The 20,728-nt window shown below is 35.5% G+C and overlaps 1 protein-coding gene across 3 annotated transcripts in view; it reads right to left on the bottom strand.

The window, feature by feature from the left end:
- KIAA1328 (KIAA1328 ortholog) overlaps positions 1 to 20,728 on the bottom strand; it is a 341,990-nt gene that overhangs the window by 90,571 nt on the left and 230,691 nt on the right. For 2 of the 3 annotated variants that reach the window (XM_058557017.1, XM_058557019.1), the window contains one exon: positions 17,804 to 17,911. The exons of the other annotated variant lie outside the window; for it this stretch is intronic. In XM_058557017.1, the coding sequence (XP_058413000.1) occupies positions 17,804 to 17,911 (108 nt within the window). The remainder of the gene's footprint in view (positions 1 to 17,803; positions 17,912 to 20,728) is intronic. 3 annotated transcript variants of the gene reach the window in all.

Below are 20,728 nucleotides of genomic sequence, written 5' to 3'. Positions count from 1 at the left end.
ATCTCTGCTTTCTCTGATTCCTTTGCATAATATTCTGTCTTTATACCTTCCTATTTTTGAAAATAAAGTTTATATTTTGGAATAATTTTAGATTTCCAGAGACGTTTAAAGATATTACAGAGAGTTCCCACACACCCTTTACTGAGCTTCCCCTAAAGTTAACATTTTACAATACTATGGTACTTTTATCAAAACTAAGAAAACAACATTAGTATATTACTATTAACTGAACTCTAGACTACTAGGATTTCATCAGTTTTTACACTTATGCTTTTGTTGCTGTTGTTCCAGGATCCATTCCACGTTGCATTTAGTCATCATGTCTCCTTAGTTTCCTAAAGTCTGTGACAGTTGCTGAGTTTTCCCTTGTCTTTCATGATCTTACCTGACTAGTTTTGAGAACTGCCCAGGTATTCTGCATAATTTTGTATTTGAATTTGTCTGTCGTTTTTCCCATGATTAGTAAAATATTATGAGTGCTTGGGAAGAATACTGCCGAGGTGAAGTTCCCTTCTTATCACATCATGCCAGGGGTTACACGACACCAACATGACTAATCACTGGTGACGTTACCCTTGATCATTCGAGTAAGGTAGTGTTCACCAGATTTTTCTAAAGTATGATTTTCCACCTTTCCATATCCTATTCCTTGGATGTGAGTCATCAAGTCCAGCTCACACTCAAGAGGCATGGGGATTAAGATTTACCTCTTGGAGGGGAAAGTATTTACTTATATTATTTGGAATTCTTCTGAAGGAACATTAGTCCCTTCTCTCTCATTTATTTGTTTACTTATATCAGTATGGACACATCTACACTTACTTATACTTTGAGTTGTAATCCAATATCATACTATTTATTTTGTTGTTCAAATTGTTCCAGCTTTGGTCACTGGAAGCTCTTTTAGGTTGGCTCCTGTGTCCCTTTGACATTCCCTCATCCTTTCGATTTCTGAGCACTTCCTTGCTTTCTGGCTCACGGTTCATCTTTCATTCTCTTTGCCCCATCCCTATAATTAGCCATTTCTCTAAGGATTCCTGGTTTCTTTTATTGGAGAATGGTATTTATTATTTTATTGTAGTCACATTGGTTTACAACATTGTGTAAATTTCAGGTGTACATCATATTTGGGCTTCTGTATAGACTCCATCATGTTCACTACCAAAAGTCTAGTTTCCGTCGGTCACCATTCATATGTGCCCCTTTACCCCTTTCACCTTCCCTCTACCCCCTTCTCCTCTGGTAACCACCAATCTGTTCTCCATATCTATATGTTTGTTTATCTTCCACATATGAGTGAAATCATATGGTATTTGTCTTTCTCTGTGGGACTTATTTCGATTAGCTTAATACCCTCAAGGTCCATCCCATGTCGCAAATGGCATGAATTTGTCCTTTTTTATGGCTGATTAGTATTCCACTGTATATATATATCACATCTTCTTTATCCATTCATCCACTAATGGGCACTTAGGTTGCTTCCAAGTCTTGGCTATTGTGAATAATGCTGCAGTGAACATAGGGATGCATATATCTCTTTGAATTAGTGTTTTCATGTTCTTTAGAAAAATACCCATAAGTGGAATAGCTGGATCATATGCTTTTTCTATTTTTAATTTTTTGAGAAATGGAGAATGGTCTTTAGAAATCAAAATGTGGGTGTTGGGTGTGCTCACTGCCACTGGGTATCACTGCTTCTAGGCCCTTTTGGCAGACATGGTTAGGATATATATATTATGCATACTAACGCACATCTGTATTTATTTTTGTATATATCCATATGTATGCTTGTGTGTGTATATGTATATATGTGCTATGGACTTAACTGTGTCCCCACAAAATTCAGATTTTGAAGCCCTAACCCCCAGTGTGACGGTATTTGTACTGGAGACGGGGCCTTTGGGAGGGAATCAGGTTTAGATGAGGTCATGAGGGTGGGGCCCTCATGATGGGATTAGCGCCCTTATAAACAGAGACACCAGAGAGCTTGTTTGCTCTCTCTCTACCACATGAAGACATAGTGAGAAGGCGGCCATCTGCAAGCCAAGAAAAGAGCTCTCACCAGAACTTGAACATCTTGGCACCCTGATCTCACAGTTCCAGGCTCCAGAACTGTGAGAAAATAAGTTTCTGTTGTTTAAGCCACCCAGTTTTTGGCATCTGGTTATGGCAGCCTGAGTAGACTAAGACAATACATAAACATGAGTATATACTAATGTCTCCACCTCAATCTAGTACACAGCATTCAATCTAGCCTTATACCTTGCTTATCTTTAATTTCCCTCTATATCTCTTTTAAACAAATAGACTGTAGGTATCTAGTATTAGTAGTTGTCATTGGGCTGCAGATACATCTTACTGGAATAGACATTTACTCTGGATATGGATTCGCCTTCTGTGCACACATGCTTCTTCCAAAATTACCACCCATGGACCTACAGAATGCCTTATCCACCATAACGATATTTTACACAGCATTGCTTCTGATCAAGGAATTTACTTCACAGCAAATGAAGTATGGCAATGGGCCCATGCTCATGGAATTCACTGGTCTTACCATATGCCCCATCATTTTGAAGCAGCTGTCTTGAAAGAACAGTAAAATAGGCTTTGAAGACTCAGCCACACTGCAAGCTATGTGGCAATACCTTGTGGGGCTGGGGAGAGATCCTCCAGGATGCTCTAAATATGTTCTAAATCAGTGTCCAATATGTAGTGCTGTTTCTTCCATAGCCAGGATTCACAGGTCCAGGAAAGAAAGGATGGAAATGAGAGTGGTTCCACTCACTATTACCCTAAGCAATCCATCAGCAAAATTTTTGCTTCCCTTCCTCGTCACCTTAGGGCCTGTTGGTCTAGAGGTCTTCATTCCAAAGGGAGAAATGCTTCCATCAGGAGACACAACAATGATTCCACTGAACTAGAAGCTGACACTGCTACCAGGCCATGTTGTGCTCTTCATGCCTCTGAATTAACAGGCAAAGTACAGCCTGTACAGTAATAGGCTGGAGTTGTTGATCATAATTGTCAAGAGGGAAATGGGTTGCTACTACACAATGGAGGTAAGTAAGAGTATGTCTGGAATACAGGAGATCCCTTAGAGTGTATGTGTCTGGGTGCCAAGTTGACAAGGGGTGGGCCGTGACAGTCTTTTTTATATGTCAACTTGGGTAGGCTACAGCCTCCAGTTAACCAATCAAACGCTAATCTAGGTTGTGGAGGTATCTCCGAGATGTGATTAAAATCCATAAAATCTTAGGTAATCTGGATGGGCCTGATTCAGTTCTTGAAAAGTCTTAAAACCAGGGCTGAGGCTTCCTTGAGAAAGAAGAAATTCCCTCTGTGGACAGCAGCGTCAGCCTGTACCCGAGAGTTCTCTTGCTGACAGCCTGCCTTATGGACCTCAGACTTGCCTAGCATAAGCCAATTCCTTGCAATACATCTCATAATATATATTTCCTATGGTTCTGTTTCTCTAGTTGACCCTGATTAATACAATCCTCCACCATGCCACATGACATAACAAAGAAAGATTCTTTCCATCAAACAGCCCAGGGCTCAAATTCAAGGTTAAAGGATTAAGGCTTGCACACACTGTTTACCAAAGGAGAAAATGCCAAACAGCAAAAGCAACACAGAAATCAATCCTCTTCATCACAGGAGCAATGTGAAAAACCAATGAGTTGAGTTCAATATAAAATCTTCTCTGTAGGATTATCAAAAATTAGTGCTGTTTCATACGTAATAGCCAGTTCTTCTGAGACAGACATCCACCTAAAACAAACCACTATGAGCTAATCGAGATCACAATTGTATCCTCAGACACTTTATGATTAAAATACATGCCCCGAAACACAGTCATTATTTCATCTTATCTTCAAATAAACCTCTATCTACTCAGGAAGTTACCCTATCTACCCAGGAAGTTCCTACATACATACTTCTACAAATAAAAGAATGCACTTTTTTTTTTAAACTTCTGTGTTTGTTTGTGTTTGTCCAGTGTGTATTCAATTGTCCTGAATCCAACAATTGATTTTTAAAGTATATCCAGGCAGCTAGAAAAGACAATTGAAGCCATTGCTAATTAAAAATAAAAACCTTTAATGGCATCTAAAAATTTTATATCTTTTCAGAGAGAACTCTTGGGACTTCTGAAAATAAGAATAAATAAATTGACTTAACAATCACTAGTCTTAACCTTGCTGCCTCCATTCTTTTACAGGCATATAAAAGTCTTACATGCCAATGTGATATTTTAGTAAAATGCTTTTGGCTTCCATCCATTTTGTCTTAGCTCTTTTTCCCTCTTCCCACTGCAAAATATCTTATGTGTAAATACTTCAGTTGTATAAATGACACACAGCAATATGTTTATAGATTCCTTTCATAGAAAAATCTTACATAGTTGTAGAAAGAAAAAAGGAATCAAAACCTGGACATATTTTATCAATTAAGTCATAATATCCAGAAACAGTCTCTTGGATTCTACCAAAGATTTGATATGACAACTTAGTCTGCACTTGCAGGCTTCAGACTAATCTCTATTCATTGAGGCTTGCAAAAACATGCTAAAAAATAAATGATACTTTTTAACCAGCTGATACCTCCAAGACAGCACTGTTTTTCTCTAACTCCTAGGAAACAATATACAGTATCCAAGATGCCACCTCTATTCCATATTGTGACATGAATCCATATGTTTCAGATTGGAACAGGACAGGCAGTTACTATCTAAAAAGAAATCAAACTGCTCTCCTTCCAAACACATCTGGGAACGAGGTTATCAAAGCTAGCTGACTCAAGTGGCAATGAAACTTCCAATTCCCCAATCCCACTAATATTTTTGGCTGGGAAGAAAATTACTTTCACAAAGATTTGTGAACGTATGTTACAGTGAAGGGTGAAAACCACCACTTTTCTATCCATTTGTGTACAGCAGATAAGGCGTAAATGTTTACACACTCTATTAGTCAGCTCCTTGTGTTTAACCAGTGGTAGCAGCAACATTCGTTAGAAAATTTCTCTAATTTCTATAGATGATGCTCTCTACCCCCTATCTCTACATACATATAAATAAGACACTGGAAAAATACTATGTAGCCAATAATCTAACATCCTGAAAATTTATGAATTTCTATCTCAGAAAATATTTATCCCACAAACTCATTATGTACTAAGATAACAAATGTGATTAAAAAATTATCCACAGCCAAGAACATGTAGATACTACATATGAAGAAGCTAATTCTAAGGATATACTATACTATATACAAGGGGGCAGTAGGTTTGTCTTTTTCTATTCGAGTGCCATCAATCTGCCAAGTTACAAAGCACGTGTAGACAATAGCTTGGGAGAACCCTAAGTATGTTCAGTATATTAGCTGTCATTTAAAAACCAGTGTTTGTGGCAAAGATAGAGAAGGGAGGTGCCCTAGTTTGGAATGTAAGAACGAAGCTTCACTCTTGAAGGCTACGTAAGGTCAAGCTAAGGCACGGACAGAACAGGTACCAGATTGGTGATGTGCTACCATCTCCCTTACTGGTTAAATGAAAAAAATGGAAAAGCTGATTAATAAATTATATATTTATCACCAAGTTATCTTTTTAAAATTGTTGGTTATATACAATTTTTAAATTCCAAATTATCATTCACCAGGACATAGGTCTCCTAAATAGGATTTCAATAGTATTTGCTCCTACTTGTCTTACCATTGTATCTGTTTTGAATACAGAATGAGATGTCATCTTGGAGAATTAAGTTTGAAAAAGCAACTCTCAACTAGAGGAAGGGGTAAGTGGGCAGAAAAATCTTGAGGAGAAAGAGAGAAAGAGTGATGTAGTCTGAAAGCAAGCAAAACTTTGTACCATTTCTTTTGTTCTTATATTTAATTTATTTTGAATATTGAACAACACTAAAAATAGAGGACAATTTTTTAAAGTTTTAGTGAAATAAATTTATATATCATAAAATTGACCCACTTAAAGTTATTCTTAGTAAGTTTAAAGTTGTGCAACCGCCACCACAATCTAATTTTAGTTCCAACACCCCAAAAAGAAACCTCAAGCTTATTTGCAGTTGCTCCCCATTCCTAACCCCTGCACTAGGCAATCAATCATTTATGTCTTTTATCTTTAGATTTGTCTTTTCTGGAAATTTCTTATAAATGGAAAGGTACAATTCGTGGTCTTTTGTGACGATCTTCTTTCAATTAGCACGTTTTCAAAGTTCATCCATGTTGTAGCATGAATTAATACTTTGTTCCTTTTTATTGCCAAATATTCCATTGTATAGATATATGACATTTTGTTTATCCATTCACCAGTTGCTGGACATTTGGCTTGTCTCCACTTTTTGGCTATTATGAATAATGGTGCTGTGAGCATTCACAAAGAAGTCTTTGTGTGCATGTACGTTACCTAGGGGTGGAATTGCTGGGTCACACGGTAATTCTATGTTTAAGTGATGATTTTTATATTTATCAAAAAGGTAAAGGATTTAAAAAGATTGAAATGTGGGTCTAGAGGTAAGTACTGCAGAGGAAACAGGTTTTTATTTTATTTGTTGTTGTTAGCACTCCTAGAGAGCCTGTGTATAGCAGAGGAGAACCCTGAGTGGTCTTTTTGCACCATCCTCTCACCATCAGGTGCAATATCAGACAGTGCTTCGCTGCTATTCAAAGGGTTTTCACGGCCAGTTTTTTCGGAAATGGGTGGCCAGGTTCTTCTTCCTACAGTCTGTCTTAGTCTGGAAACTCTGCTCAAACCTATCCACCATTGGTGACCCTGCTGGTATTTGAAATACCGGTTGCAGAGCTTTCAGCATCACAGGAACATGCAGCTGCCAAAATATGACAAGTGACAGACGGGTGGTGTGGTTCCCTGACCGGAAATGAACCTGGGCTGCGGAGATGAGAGAGCCAAATCTTAACCACTAGACCACCAGGGATGGCTTTTTATATTATAGCTCAAAAAAATTTGAGAGAGGACAGGAAGATCACTGTCCAATCCCTGAAAATTTCTCTATTATCAAAGCTATGTAACATTCAATTAATAGCAAACATTTTTCTCATTTTACTTTATTATACTTTATACTGCAATGTTTCTGAGCCCAAGTTTATAATTTGACTGATGATTTCTAGAGTGTCTAAGGTAGACAACAGTGATCCCCACTCATGTTAATCAGTCATGTTGTTAAAGAATTTTGAAAGAGAAACTGGAGAAATGTTCTATTTTTGCATGAGCAATTCTTTAGGCCAAAAGGTTATCTATGAGTTTCAAAGAGCAAAGAAATGAAGAGAAGTTAGAAGGTAGGGGGAGATAATCAGAAGGGGATTTGCTGTGCCAATTACCATGGATAATCAAAAATAATCCTAAAATGATATTGCCAATTGATCACTAAAGTGGCTCTAGAAATTTGCATTCCTACCAGCAGTGTATCAAAGTACCAGTTTCCCTAGACCCTTGTTAACACTTGATATTATTAAAATTTTCAATTTTGCCAATTTATTGATTTAAAAATGTTATCTTTTTGTTGTTTTTAATTTTCATTTTTCCAAGATTAATTGTGAGAAGATTTTATATGCATATTGGATATTCAGGTTTACTCTTCTGAGAGTTGCCTATTTGGGGTAGTTTATCTTATCAATTCGAGGGAATTTCTATATTATGGATGCAATACTTCTTATTCATCATCTTTTTCTATATTATGGATGCAATACTTCTTATTCATCATCTTTTGATGGCTTCTTATTACATACTCCCTCTATCCTCCTCCCACATGCTATCCTTACCGTCACCTTTCTTACTAGATGATCTCCCTTCATATTTTACTGAGAAGATTGAGATTTTAAAAAATCCATTCCATAAATATTTTATGAGCACCTACTATATGCTGAAGATACAATCTTCATAACACATAGAAGATATGTTATAACATATCATATGTAACAAGACAGTAATGATCCATGCACTCATGAAGCTTAAAGTTGGGTGGTGGTATACGGGACTTCAGAGTACTGTAATAGGGAAGGATGGGAGACACATGCTTTATATCGACTGATTAGGAAGGTAGCCCTCAGCAGATGATATTCAAGCTCTCATCTAAACAAGTTAACACTAGGAAGAACAGGATTAAGAGTGTTAAAGGCAGCTACAGGTATGATGCAGCATGCACTAGAAACTGAAAGAAGACCAAGTGTAATGCAGCTGAAACATAGGATGCAAGAAAGAAAGTGCAAAGTTAAGACAGGAGAACATAAAGGGCCCTAAAGGCCATGGTTAGAAGTCCACATTTTAAGTAAAATGGGGGTAGGGGTCACTAAACGTTTAAGAAGGAGAGTGGTAGGAGATAAGGTAAGCAGAAGCCAGATCATGTAGAACACTCTAAGACAGTCGAGGAGTTCAGATTTTATTCTACATGCATTAAGGAATCTTGTTTTTTGAGGAAGCCTGGCCCTGCACAAACATCTGTTGCCAATCTTCCTCTTTTTTCTCCCCAAAAACCCAGTATATAGCTGTGCATCATAGTTGTAGAGTTGTAGCCTATGTGGGATGGCGCCTCAGGATGGCTTGATGACCGGTGAGTAGGTCCATGCCCAGGATCCGAAGCAGCGAACCCTAGGCCACCAAAACGGTATGCGCGAACTTAACCACTACACCACTGGGCCGGCCCCGCATTAAGGAGTCTTTGGCAAGGAAGTATACAGCTACTGTGGAAAATGGATTGTAGCAGGGTAAGAATAGAAATAAATAAAGTAGACCACTTAGGAAACCTCTGCAGAAGTCCAGACTTGATCTATGGTGGGAGGAGTGCATACATTTTGGAGGTAGAATAGAAACAAAAGAATGTGCTTATAATTGTTTGGGAGGGGAGAGGGAAGGAAGGAGAGAAACCAAGGACATTTTTTAACTTGAGTAGCTAGTATTATTTATTGAGATGGAGAAGACTGGGGATGGGGGAATGTGGAGTGGGTGATGGAAAAGGGATATAAGATTTCTGTTTTAGTTTTGCTATCTGTAAGATATCTATTAGACAGTCTAGTGGAAGTCTGGTGTAGATGACAAGATCTGTGGATTTAATGATTGGAGGAAAGGTCAGGCCTATGGAGATAAATTTGAGTCATCAGCATACGGATGATATTTAAAGCCAAGGGCCTAGATAAGGTCACATGAGGAGAATGTGTAGAAACAAGAAAGAAGTGGTGGGTCCAGGTACAAGCAGAGAAAGAGAAGCCAGCACAAATAACTGAGAAGTTGACAAGTGATTTGAATTGATCCCCCTACCTTTTCTAGGACTGTGTTATATCAATTATGCATTTTCTGCAGTCTCTTTCTTCATTAGCCACTTCCCCAAGATTATAAAAATGCTTAGGTCATTCCTATCCTTAAAATCATATTCCCTCAACCAAATTTCTTTCCAAGGTACCATTTCTGCTTTTCCTCCTTTGTTTCCATGACATCGCACCAGGGTGCTTCTTTGTCAACTTTTCACATTATCACTCTTATTCCTTCAGATTCCCACAAGTAGGCATTTTCTAAGGTTCTCTTTACATTTCTCTAAACTTTCTCAGAAATGAATATCCATTCTTGCAGGTACAACACCAATGCAGATGACTCCCAAATCCAAATCTCTAACTTCAATTTCTCTTACGAGATTTAGATCCAAATTTCTACTTACATAGTAGACAGCTTTGCGTGGAAATCCAACCCATTTAATAATCATGAACTGTTAGAGATCAAAAAAAAACCTCTTAGTAAAAATCCACTTTAACTTTCTCATTTGCAGGCAAGGAGACTGAAGCACATAGCATTATCTTTAAAGCCATGTGGCTACTTACTAGAAAGACTAAAACGTGGCATTCTTGACTCTTATTCCAATAGTCTTTGAAATCAATTAATCCATCTTCATCACAGAATCAGTTATTTTTCCTGACTTTTTTATTCTGCCAATAACACTGGTCCAAAACCTTTGACTTGATATTTAAACTCTCTCATAATCTAACTTAATTAATTAATTTAATCTTTAGTTTCAGTTTCTCTTAACTCTTCTGGTCAAACTAAAGCATACTTACTGCTGTGCCCCTCACATACTGTGTGATTTCCTTCCTCTACTCAGACTCTCTCCATGTCTTCTCCCCTCCGAAACACACACACACACACACCCATAGATACCCCTAGCCTATCAAAATTCTCTCCTATTTTTTAGGACTTATCTCAAATATTACCTCTTCCAAAAACCTTTTCTTAATTTCTTTGGATTTCTCTTATAGCCCTTACAGCCTATATAAAGAATAAATATTTGCATATTTGCCTTACTCTACTATTAGAGTATGTGCAGGTAGGGGCTTCTCTACATTTCCTGCAGTACCTAGCAAGCCAGGTATGTTTTTTAAATAATAGATGTTTAATAAAAATTTTTGTTGAATTGCTCAGTATTATATGAAAATGCAAAAATAGTCGGATTTTTAGAAATCTGCAGAATTACAAAACTAATGTTAATTTATAAAGGTCATCTTTGTATAGCCAACAAACTAAAAAACAAACCAGAGAACTTATAAGCAGAGTTGGTTGTGACTTTTTGAGTCATTACCATCTTTCATGTGATAATTATCTTCCAATGGTTTGGCTCAGCTGTGCCCTACTATTTGCTCTTATTTGTCATTAAGGCCTCACATATTATTTCTTCTCATTCTATAGCATTTATGCAGGAAGGCAGCAAAGTAAGCTCCCTTGACTGTGATTCTTCCCAAAGATAATAGAAAATAAATTGCAATTAGATTTTGGTAATTGTATATAATTAACTCAAAATGATCTGTTAATTATAAAAAATATGTTTTTCACTTCCTTATTATCTCATTTATTTTAGTTCCAAAGTCTTAATGCCTCACTTGAGTAAGTTTAATATTTTAAATACACAGAGCATTCTTAATACTAAGATAATTTAAATTTCCAAATAAACAAAATTTAGCTTAAAATTAAATTTTATCTAGGGAGTTCTACTGGCAAAATCAAAGAGCCTGCAAGGTAGAAAAAAGGTCATTTCCCATAATAATTCTTGATTATATTATCTAAAATCATACATTTTTGCTTAAATAATTCTACAAAAGCTGCTCAAGGCTGTACAGTATTCTCCTTTGACCCATCTCTACCTCTTTCTGGGGTTAGTGAAGACAATGTCATTTCCACAGCCAACTAAATCAATCCTAAGTCTGTCAGACTTAGGAAGCAGTTGCCAGGGTTTCTTCAAACTCTTATAATGTATATTAACATTTTAAAAGGTCTATGGTCTTATCAAAGGCATATTAGGTAAGATTTTTTTTGGAAGTGGTGCAGTCTTACCTTATTTTTGTCATCATTATTTGAATGCAAGACCTGCACGCCCAGATGCACCTAAACTTTAAAGCATGTCCATCTCTTAGACTGGAGCACAAGTTTCCAAAGCATTCATTACACCTACCAGAACAGCAGTGATGAAAACTTTCATAAATTGCAAGTATGAGTATGAATTGCTACAACGTTTTGGGAAAGAAAATTGGCATGGACTGTTGTAATCTATAGTTGTAAATTATAAATGTAAAAATATCCTTATGTAAAAATAGCCTTTGACCTAGCAATTTCATTTTTGGGAATTTATCTTAAAAAAAATAAAAGTACCAGAACAAAAGAATGTAAGTACACTCATGCTTATTATAGCTTTTGCGTAGTGGTAAAGAACTTGAAACTATTTGAATGTCTAACAATAGAAGTGCTGGATAAGTTTTGGTGTATATGGAAACCATGGACTATTATGCATTTATAAGAAATGAGTTAGTAGTATTTGTATTCGTTTTCTACTGCTGCTATAACAAATTACCACAAATTTAGTGGCTTAAACAACACAAATTTATTATTCTATAGTTCTGTAGGTCAGAAGTCTGACACGGGTCCAACGGGGCTAACACTGAGGTGCCGGCAGGGCTATGTTCCTTTCTGGAGGCTCCAGGGGAGGACCTGTTTCCTTGCTTATTTGGGTTGTTGGCAGAATTCAGTTCCTTGCAGTTGGAGGACTGAGGTCCCCATTTCCTTGTTGGCAGTCAGATGAGGACTGTTCCGAGCTTCTAGAGGCTACTTGCATTCCTTGGCTTATGACCTCCTTCCTCCATCTTCAGAGCCAGCAAGGGCAGGTGGTCATTCTCATGCTTTGAATCTCTTCTCCTCCTTCCATCTCATCTCTCTGACCCAGCGAGGAAAGGTTCTCTGCTTTTCAGGACTCATGTGATTAGACTAAGCCCACCTAGATAATACAGGATAATCTCCCCATCTCAAGGTCTGTTCCCTTGATCATACCTGCAAAGTCCCTTTGCCATGAAAGGTAACATATTCAGACGTCCCAGGGATTAGAGCACAGACATCTTTGGGGACAATTATTCTGCTTACCACAGTTCTGTATCTAAAAACCTGATAAATGACCATTAGGCACTAGTAAGTGGAAAAAAAAAGATTAACAACTAAACATGTTCAGTTTGATCTCAAATATAGATGCTGTATATATATGTAAGAATAAAGAAAGGTATAGAAGGACACACATTTGGGTGCTAACACTAATTCAACCAAGACAGTCAGGATAAAGAATAGCATAGAGAATAAAAGATGACTATCTTTTCTTGATGTGTCTTTGGATGTTTTACATTTTACGAGAAAAATGTTTTTCTTTGAAATTTAGAAAAAGTTTAATTAAAAAATAAGATGAATTATGAAACAAAATGTATAATATAAATACAGATCACATACTCATAAAGAAATAAGATCTAGAAGTTATATACTAAGATTACCTTTAGGTGATGAGATTATGGGTATGCTTTATTTTCTTTTAGCCTAACAGCATTTTATATTTTTTTCTACCATAGGCAAGCAAGTAAATATATAAAGATATCAATAAACGTGAGTAGCATTAAGAATAAGAAATTATTTTAAATGAAAAACAAACATAATAAAAGTTCTTATATATCAACTAAAGAAGAAATATAATGCCTAAACATAAAAAATATGGATACAGTCAGAAAATGAAAATTCTACAAAGAAACACGAAGAGTTAATAAACACAGAGAAAAGTATTCATCCTAATTGAATATTCAGTAACTAGAAATTACAATAGGATTCTATTTTTCCACCTATTAAACTGTCAAATATTGTTTAATTATACAAATCAACATTGGAGAGCCAATTTACATGGCTGATTAAAAACAAACTTCTATTCCCTTCTGAAATCCTTAAAAATAATAGTAAAAGGATAAAAAAGACTTTAAATTATGTGATTGTTGTCCTTTCTTCTTTATTTTTCTGCAAAGAAGAGATGTCACAAAATTTTAGAAGCCTGGAAATCAGATGTGTAAGTTCAAACTCAATTAGTCAACTAGAAAAATCAAAACTGAAATATTTTCTGGCTAGGGCTGAGAAGGGGGTTAAGCTGAAACATGCCAGAGAACTCCTGAGAGACTCAGGGATGGAGGAACCACGCAGGAACGGAGGTGGGACCGAAAGCATGACTAGTTGAAAGGCTGCATAGCAGTAAAAATCCAAGATGCCCTCCTCTATCTCCAGAGCCAGTTAGCTATCTCTCTCCATCTTAAGAAGACTGGAGGCTTATTCCCCTGGAGAAGTTGAACCAGAGTGACTCTGGTCTTGGGGGCCCGAAATACAGTTGAAGACAGAAATACCACATAGTTAAAAAGCTTATTAAGTTAAAGCCTACATAACGAGTAATGAGTCCCATTCCTCTTCCTCCACTGGACTCTCCATATTAGCAGCCAAGCTTATATAATACACCCATCCCTAATTCCCATCCAAGCAGAAGATTAATCCTTAGGGAAACTGATCACCTCAGTAGAAAAGACCTACAGATACTAACAGGCAGAGGTTCCTACCTGATAACCCCACAGTGAAACCCATTAGTTGAAAAGTCCTGCTTATATATACCGAGAACTTTCAGTAGCTTTTCACTGCTTTGTAAATATAAATGGATCATCAGACATTTGCAGGGGGAAAAAAAACCTTGAACTTCGTGAAAATAGAGACAAGGCACCAGAAAAAAAAGAAACTTTAAAAACTATTATTAATATCCTCAGAGATAAGAAAATATATTGCATATACAAAACAAGCATGGATTCTCATTTTAAAAAAGGACATTCAGAGAATAAAGTGTTCTTGGAAATTATAGTAGTAAAAAAAATCAACAGAAGGGTTGAAAAATAAAGTTCAGGAAATCTTTTAGAAAATAGAAAAAAAGACACAGATATGAAAGATAGGAGAGAAAAGTAAGAAAACAAGATATGATTCCAAGAGATTCAACAACTGACTAATAGAGTTCTGGAAAGAAGGAATAAAAAAAGGGAAATGGAGAAAACTGACAAAGAAAATTTCCCCAAACAAGAAATTTTCCCAATTAAGAGTCCACTGATTACTCAGCATAACAAATGAAAAAAGGCTAAACTAATGCACATCATCATTAATTTTTAGAACAATGCTAAGAAAGACAAGATCCTAATAGTGTCCATGGAGAATAGGTCACATAAAAAAGATAAAGAATCACATTGCACCAACCTCTTCCTGGCAACCCTAGAAACTAGAAGAAAATGGAACACAACCTTCAATCTCTTCTGAGGAGAAGTAATTACCAACCAATAATTCTATATGCAGCTAAATTATACATTAAATGTGAAGCTAGATGTAAGATATTTTTCAAAGGTATGAGGTCTCAAAAAATTATTGCCTCTGTACGTCTTCTCAGTAAGCTATTGAAGGACATGTTTCAGGAAGATGAGTATAAACTAAAAAGAGGACATGTGATCCATCAAAAGGGAAATATAACACAGAAAAGAAGTAAAGAAAATTTCCAGGATGATGGATAAGGGAGATTTCAGGATGAAATCCCTAGGCAGCAAGCCTAGAGAATAACCAATTCAGACTAGAGTGGAATTATGAAGAGCTCCAGGAGGGATATCTTAAAACAAACAAACAAAACAGAAGGGTGGGAAAAAGCAAAAAATAAAAACAATGAAGAGATATGATAATAACATATATCTGAATATACTCAGAGAATTATACTTTCTTCGTGAGTTTGGGAATGACAGGAAATGGGAATGTTCAGTTGCGTTAGGCAAGAAATTTTTGTGTTTTGTGTACTGCTGTATTACTCCAAGATCTAGAATGTACCTAGAAACTGGTGGGAAACTATATACATTTGAGTGAATTAAAAAAATGAATGAGTACATAGAAAATTAAATAAGGCACTTCTAAATTCTAGAGAAAACAATTTATTATATAAAAGTAAATATAATAATTTAATAATCATCATCATAAATGAATATAATAATAAAATAAATTTAATAATCAGTATAGTACATGGCTCAGCTGTGTATAAAATATCTACAGTCTTATTGTAAACATATTGTGATATAGCTGTACTGAGAGGACAGAAGAAAGGATATAGCATGTATGGGTATGTATGTTAGAGAGATGGAGGAGGGGAAGAGGGCAGAAGGAAGGAAGAGTGGGAAAAAGGAAGAAAAGAGGGAGAGAGCAAATAAATGGTTATCTGTGAGAGGCAAATCATCATCTTTCAGAGCAGAAAGTTAATACTTAATGCCTACATAAATGTGATATTCAGAAATATGGATATAAATAGTAGAAAAAAACAGATAAAAGAGGAAACATCTAAAACAGTCAAAACTTCTTGTCTCCAAAAAGTGGAAATTGTGAGTAGAAGGGAGTTGTAGAGAAGGCTGCTGTTTTGCATAAGCCTTGTTAAACTCACTGAAGCTTGAAACTATGTATATGCTTGATTTCAATAGTAATAAAAATTAAATTAAAAATAAATTATGGAAAGTCACAAAAAGACAAATATTGTATGATTCCACTTATATGAAGTATCTAGAGTAATCAAACTTATAGAAACAGAAAGTAGTATGGTGGTTGCCAGGAGCTGGGGGTAGGGGAAAATGGGTATAGGGGAAAATGGGTATAGAATTTCAGTTTTGCATCACAAAAAGTTGTGGAGGTTGGTTGTGCAACAAGGGGAATATATTTAATGCCACTGAACTGTACCGTAAAAAATGGTTGAGATGCCAAATTTTATGTTATGTGTATTTTACCACAATTAAAAAAATAAACTATGGCAAAACTATGCTGAAAGGAGAATTCTTGGGTTCTGCTCCTGATAATAGCTGAGTAGCTCCTATAGGACCAAACCTCCCACAGGTAACAACTATAAACTGGGAGAAAAAAAAACTTGAATGCACTGAAGCGTGGCCAAAAGCAAGTAGAAACTGTAAGAGGATCAGCACTTGAAAGAAGACAGCAGCATTGGGAGAGTTCTCAGTGTTTTTTAGTGGCTTTTAGCTGAGAGGCAGGATTAAAGAACTGGAGGACAGAATCTGGGCTGACCAAAGCAGCTGAATGAAAGCCTCAAATTCTGTGTAACAACCATGCCAGTTCTGGCTGACCCCCGGACTACACATGAACAGGGCAGACTCAAGCATCTCAGCTAAAGTAAAAAGAACTCAACAGTGATTATAACTGCCACTTACTCCAGGGAGACAGAGCTGGAATTTGAGTTCAGTCAAGTTAACTGCCTGCTAACGTAAAAAGTTAACATTCAGAGAATATAACTGAATTCCAGAGTCATTCACAATGACCAGAGAACAACCCCAAATTACTAGACACACAAAGAAATAGGAAAACATGACCTATACTCAAAAGAAAAGTCAATCAATGGAGACAAACCCCAAGATGACCCAGGTGTTAAAATTAGCAAAGATTTTAAAGAACTATTGAATAGTTCTTTAAAATAGTGAATAGTGAATAAAATAGAAAATTTCAATAAAGAAATAGAAATTATCACAAAGATCCAAATGGAAATTCTAAAACGGAAAAATCCAGTATCTGAAAATTTAAAAAAAATCACTGTATGGGCGTACCAGCTGATTGAAAATAGAAGAGTTGATAAATTGAGAATAAATAAAAAGAAAGATTTTAAAAAATCAGCAGAGTCAGGAATCTGTGGAACCATATCTAAAGGTCTAATATAGATGTAAACAAAGTCCCAAAAGGAGAGGAGAAAGAGAACAGGGAAAAAATATATATTTGAAAAACTAATGGACAAAAATTCTTCAAATTTCATGAAAAGAGAATTCTCAAACATGGCTTTGGGGGTATAAATTAACTTTTATGGAAAGCAACTTGGCAATGTGAATCCAGAATGTTAAAAGTATTCATATGCACTTTGAGCTAGTAGTTCCACTTGGAGGACTCCATACCAAGGAAATAGGTAGAGATAAAGTAAAAAATTTATTTACAGAAATGTTATTCAAACTATAATTTATAATAGCAAAACTTTGTATTATCCAATAACAGGCTAATAATATTGAGTAATAAGAATTGTCACACAATAAATATTTGTTGAATGAATTAATATCAAGTTTCATAAAATATTTAATGACATCAGAAAATATGATACAATGAAAAAAGCAAAAAGAAATTCTGTGTAAGCATAATCCCTATTACTCAATATAGAATATATTATTATAAAAGAAAGACAGAAAGGGGAAAAGAGGTCAAAGGTTTGTCTCTGAATGGTAGGGTTGTGAATGATTTTTATTTTCTTCTTCACACTTTTCCATATTTTTCAAAATTATTTAACTTGATTGTATTTATTTATATGATCAGAAAACAGGTTTCTCCAATATGAAGCTATAAATATATACCAAACATATCCTTAATATCTCTGTCCTACTTATTCTTGTCTTCATTCACTGCTCAAGCTTACCTTGGTCCAGAGTCACGACCATTCATATCCAGATTGAGCTCTTGGGGTTTAGCAAGCTCTTTATGAGCAACCAGTTCTCTTGACTTAAATACAGCTTGAGTTCTTAACCTGTAAAAATAAATTTGACACAGAAATAGAACAAACAATCCTAAACTTTGTATGGAACCATAAAAGACCCTGAATAGCTAAAGCAAGATTGAGAAAGAAGAAAAAAGCTGGAGGCATCATGCTCCCTGATTTCAAACTATATTACAAAGCTATAGTAATCAAAACAGTATGATACTGGCATAAAAACAGACACATAGATGAATAGAACAGAATAGAGAGCCCAGAAATAAACCTATGAACATATGGTCAATTAATTTACAACAAAGAAGCCAAGAATATACAGTGGGGAAACCACAGTCTCTTCAATAGAGTCTTGAAAAACTGAACAGCCACATGCAAAAGAATGAAACTAGGCCACTATCTTACACATTACACAAAAATTAACTCAAAATGGACTAAAGATTTGAATGTAAGATCTGAAACCATACAATTCCTAGAAGAAAATATAGGCATTAAGCTCCTTGATATCCATCTTGACGATGATTTTTTGGATCCGACATCAAAAGCAAAAGCAACAAAAACAAACATAAGTTGGGGTGTTTATTTAAAAAATAAACATCATTATTTTAACATTATTTTTAAAATAAACATGAAACTAAAAAGCTTCGGCATAGCAAAGGAAACCAACAAAATGAAAAGGCAACCTACCAAACAGGAGAAGATATTTGCAAATCATATAACTGTTAAGAGGCTAATATCCAAAATATATAAAGAACTCATATAACTCAACAGCAAAAAACCCAAACAATTTGTTTAAAAAATGGGCAGATCTGAACAGACATTTTTCCAAAGAAGACATACAAAAGGCCAACAGGTACATGACAAGATGCTCAACATCACTCATCATCAGAGAAATCAAAACTACAATGAGATATCACCTCACACCTGTTAGAATGGCTATTATAAAAAAGACAAAAAGTAACAAGTGTTGGCTAGGATGTGAGAAAAGGGAACCCTTATGCACTGTTGGTGGGAACGTAAATTGGTGGAGTTACATGGGAAAACAGTATGGAGGTTCCTCAAAAAACTAAAAATAGAACTACCACACAATCCAGAAATTCCACTTCTGGTATTTAACCAAAGAAAATGGAAACACTAACTCAAAAAGATAAATGCACTCCCATATTCACTGCAGCAATATTTACAATAGCCAAGACATGGAAACAACCTAAACATTCACTGGTGGGTGAATGGATAAAGAAAATGCGGTATGTATACACAATGGAATATTATTCATCCATAAAAAAGAGGGAAATCTTGCCATTTGTGACAACATGGATAAACCTTGAAGGCATTATGCAAAGTGAAATAAATCAGACATAAGAAGATAAATATTATATGATCTCACATATATGTGGAATCGTAAAAAACAAAAAGGAAACAAACAAAAATTGAGCTCAGGGTATAGAGAACAGATTGATGGTTGCCTGAGGCAGAGGATAGAGGATGGGCAAAATGGGTAAAGGTGGTCAAAAGCACAAATTTCCAGTTATCAAATGAATAAGTCAAGGGATGTAATGCACAGCACGGTGACTATAGTTAATAATACTCTATTGCATATTTGAAAGTAGGTAAGAGAATGGATCTTGAAAGTTCTCATCACAAGAAAAAAAAAATGTTGTAACTACGTATGGTGATAGATGTTAACTGGACTATTGTGATAATTTTGCAATATATACAAATATTGAATCATTATGTTGTACACCTGAAAATAACATAATGTTATATGTCAATTACACCTCAATAAAAATATATATGTAGAAAATAAACACATAAACAAATTAATTAATTTAGAGAATTTCTAATCCTGTGGAACCTAAGAAACTGAATGGTAACCCTTGGAAGACTAGGATCTTCCAACCTAGACCCCCAGCAATAATCTTCAGATTAAAACTCAATCTGTCAAAAATAAATGAGTATGTCCCAAATACACAAAAATAAACACAAATCACTTTCAAAGGAATTCGAATTTTCTTTATTTATTGAGAAGTGGGGGAAGACTGATTTGGTTCGAATAACATTTAAAAACTCAACACTATAGATGCTTTAGGAGCACTTTAAGCTCTTATTTAGAAATTTAAAACTTCTCTCTATCCACAGCTAAGCAAGTGTATTTTGATCACCAGAGTCTAAGTGAGAATTCTAGTAACATCAATTATCACTGACCCTGCCCAACATATCCACAGGAGGCACCTGCTTCCTATACCGACAATTCAAAGAGCTGGGGCTACATCTCACTGACTAAAATATTTTCTCAGGGTCACAGAAAAATTCCCTAAAGGAACTAGAAGAAATTCTATCAATCAATGCTAAATTAGTCCCACCCTCAATGTACTGAGGTGGGAAGGCAGTTGAAGAAATTAGCATGAAGTTCTTCCACTGGGAGTTTGGGTGGCAATTAATAACTGGCGCCAAATACGTGACCTTTACTACCCATTCTGTCAGTTTTTTAGAAATGTTTTCTGGTTCATTTTTAGAAATGAAATCTGCAAAAGTATATTCTTTAACTATAAAATAAAGCCATGAAGAAGTAAAAATATTGTTAAAACAGTATGGTCATTTACATCCTTGTTAAAAGAAATTCTTGCAACTAACTATGCATAGTGATATACGAAGAGAAGTATGTAGATTAATTACCTTCTAGGATTAGAGTTTAATAATAATATTTGGTAGTGACACACAGGTAGGTAGGTAAATGCAGAGAGCTGGGGTAGCTATACTTACATCAGACAAAACAGACAAATCAAAAATTGTAAAAAGAGACAAAGAAAATCACTATTAACAATAAAGGGTTCAATTCATCAACAGGATATAACA

Source organism: Diceros bicornis, chromosome 16 (assembly GCF_020826845.1).
Source record: "Diceros bicornis minor isolate mBicDic1 chromosome 16, mDicBic1.mat.cur, whole genome shotgun sequence".
In the NCBI taxonomy this organism is placed as follows: Eukaryota; Metazoa; Chordata; class Mammalia; order Perissodactyla; family Rhinocerotidae; genus Diceros; species Diceros bicornis.
The sequence above is the reverse complement of the archived record's forward strand: the minus strand, read 5'-3'. Positions and strand labels throughout refer to the sequence as shown.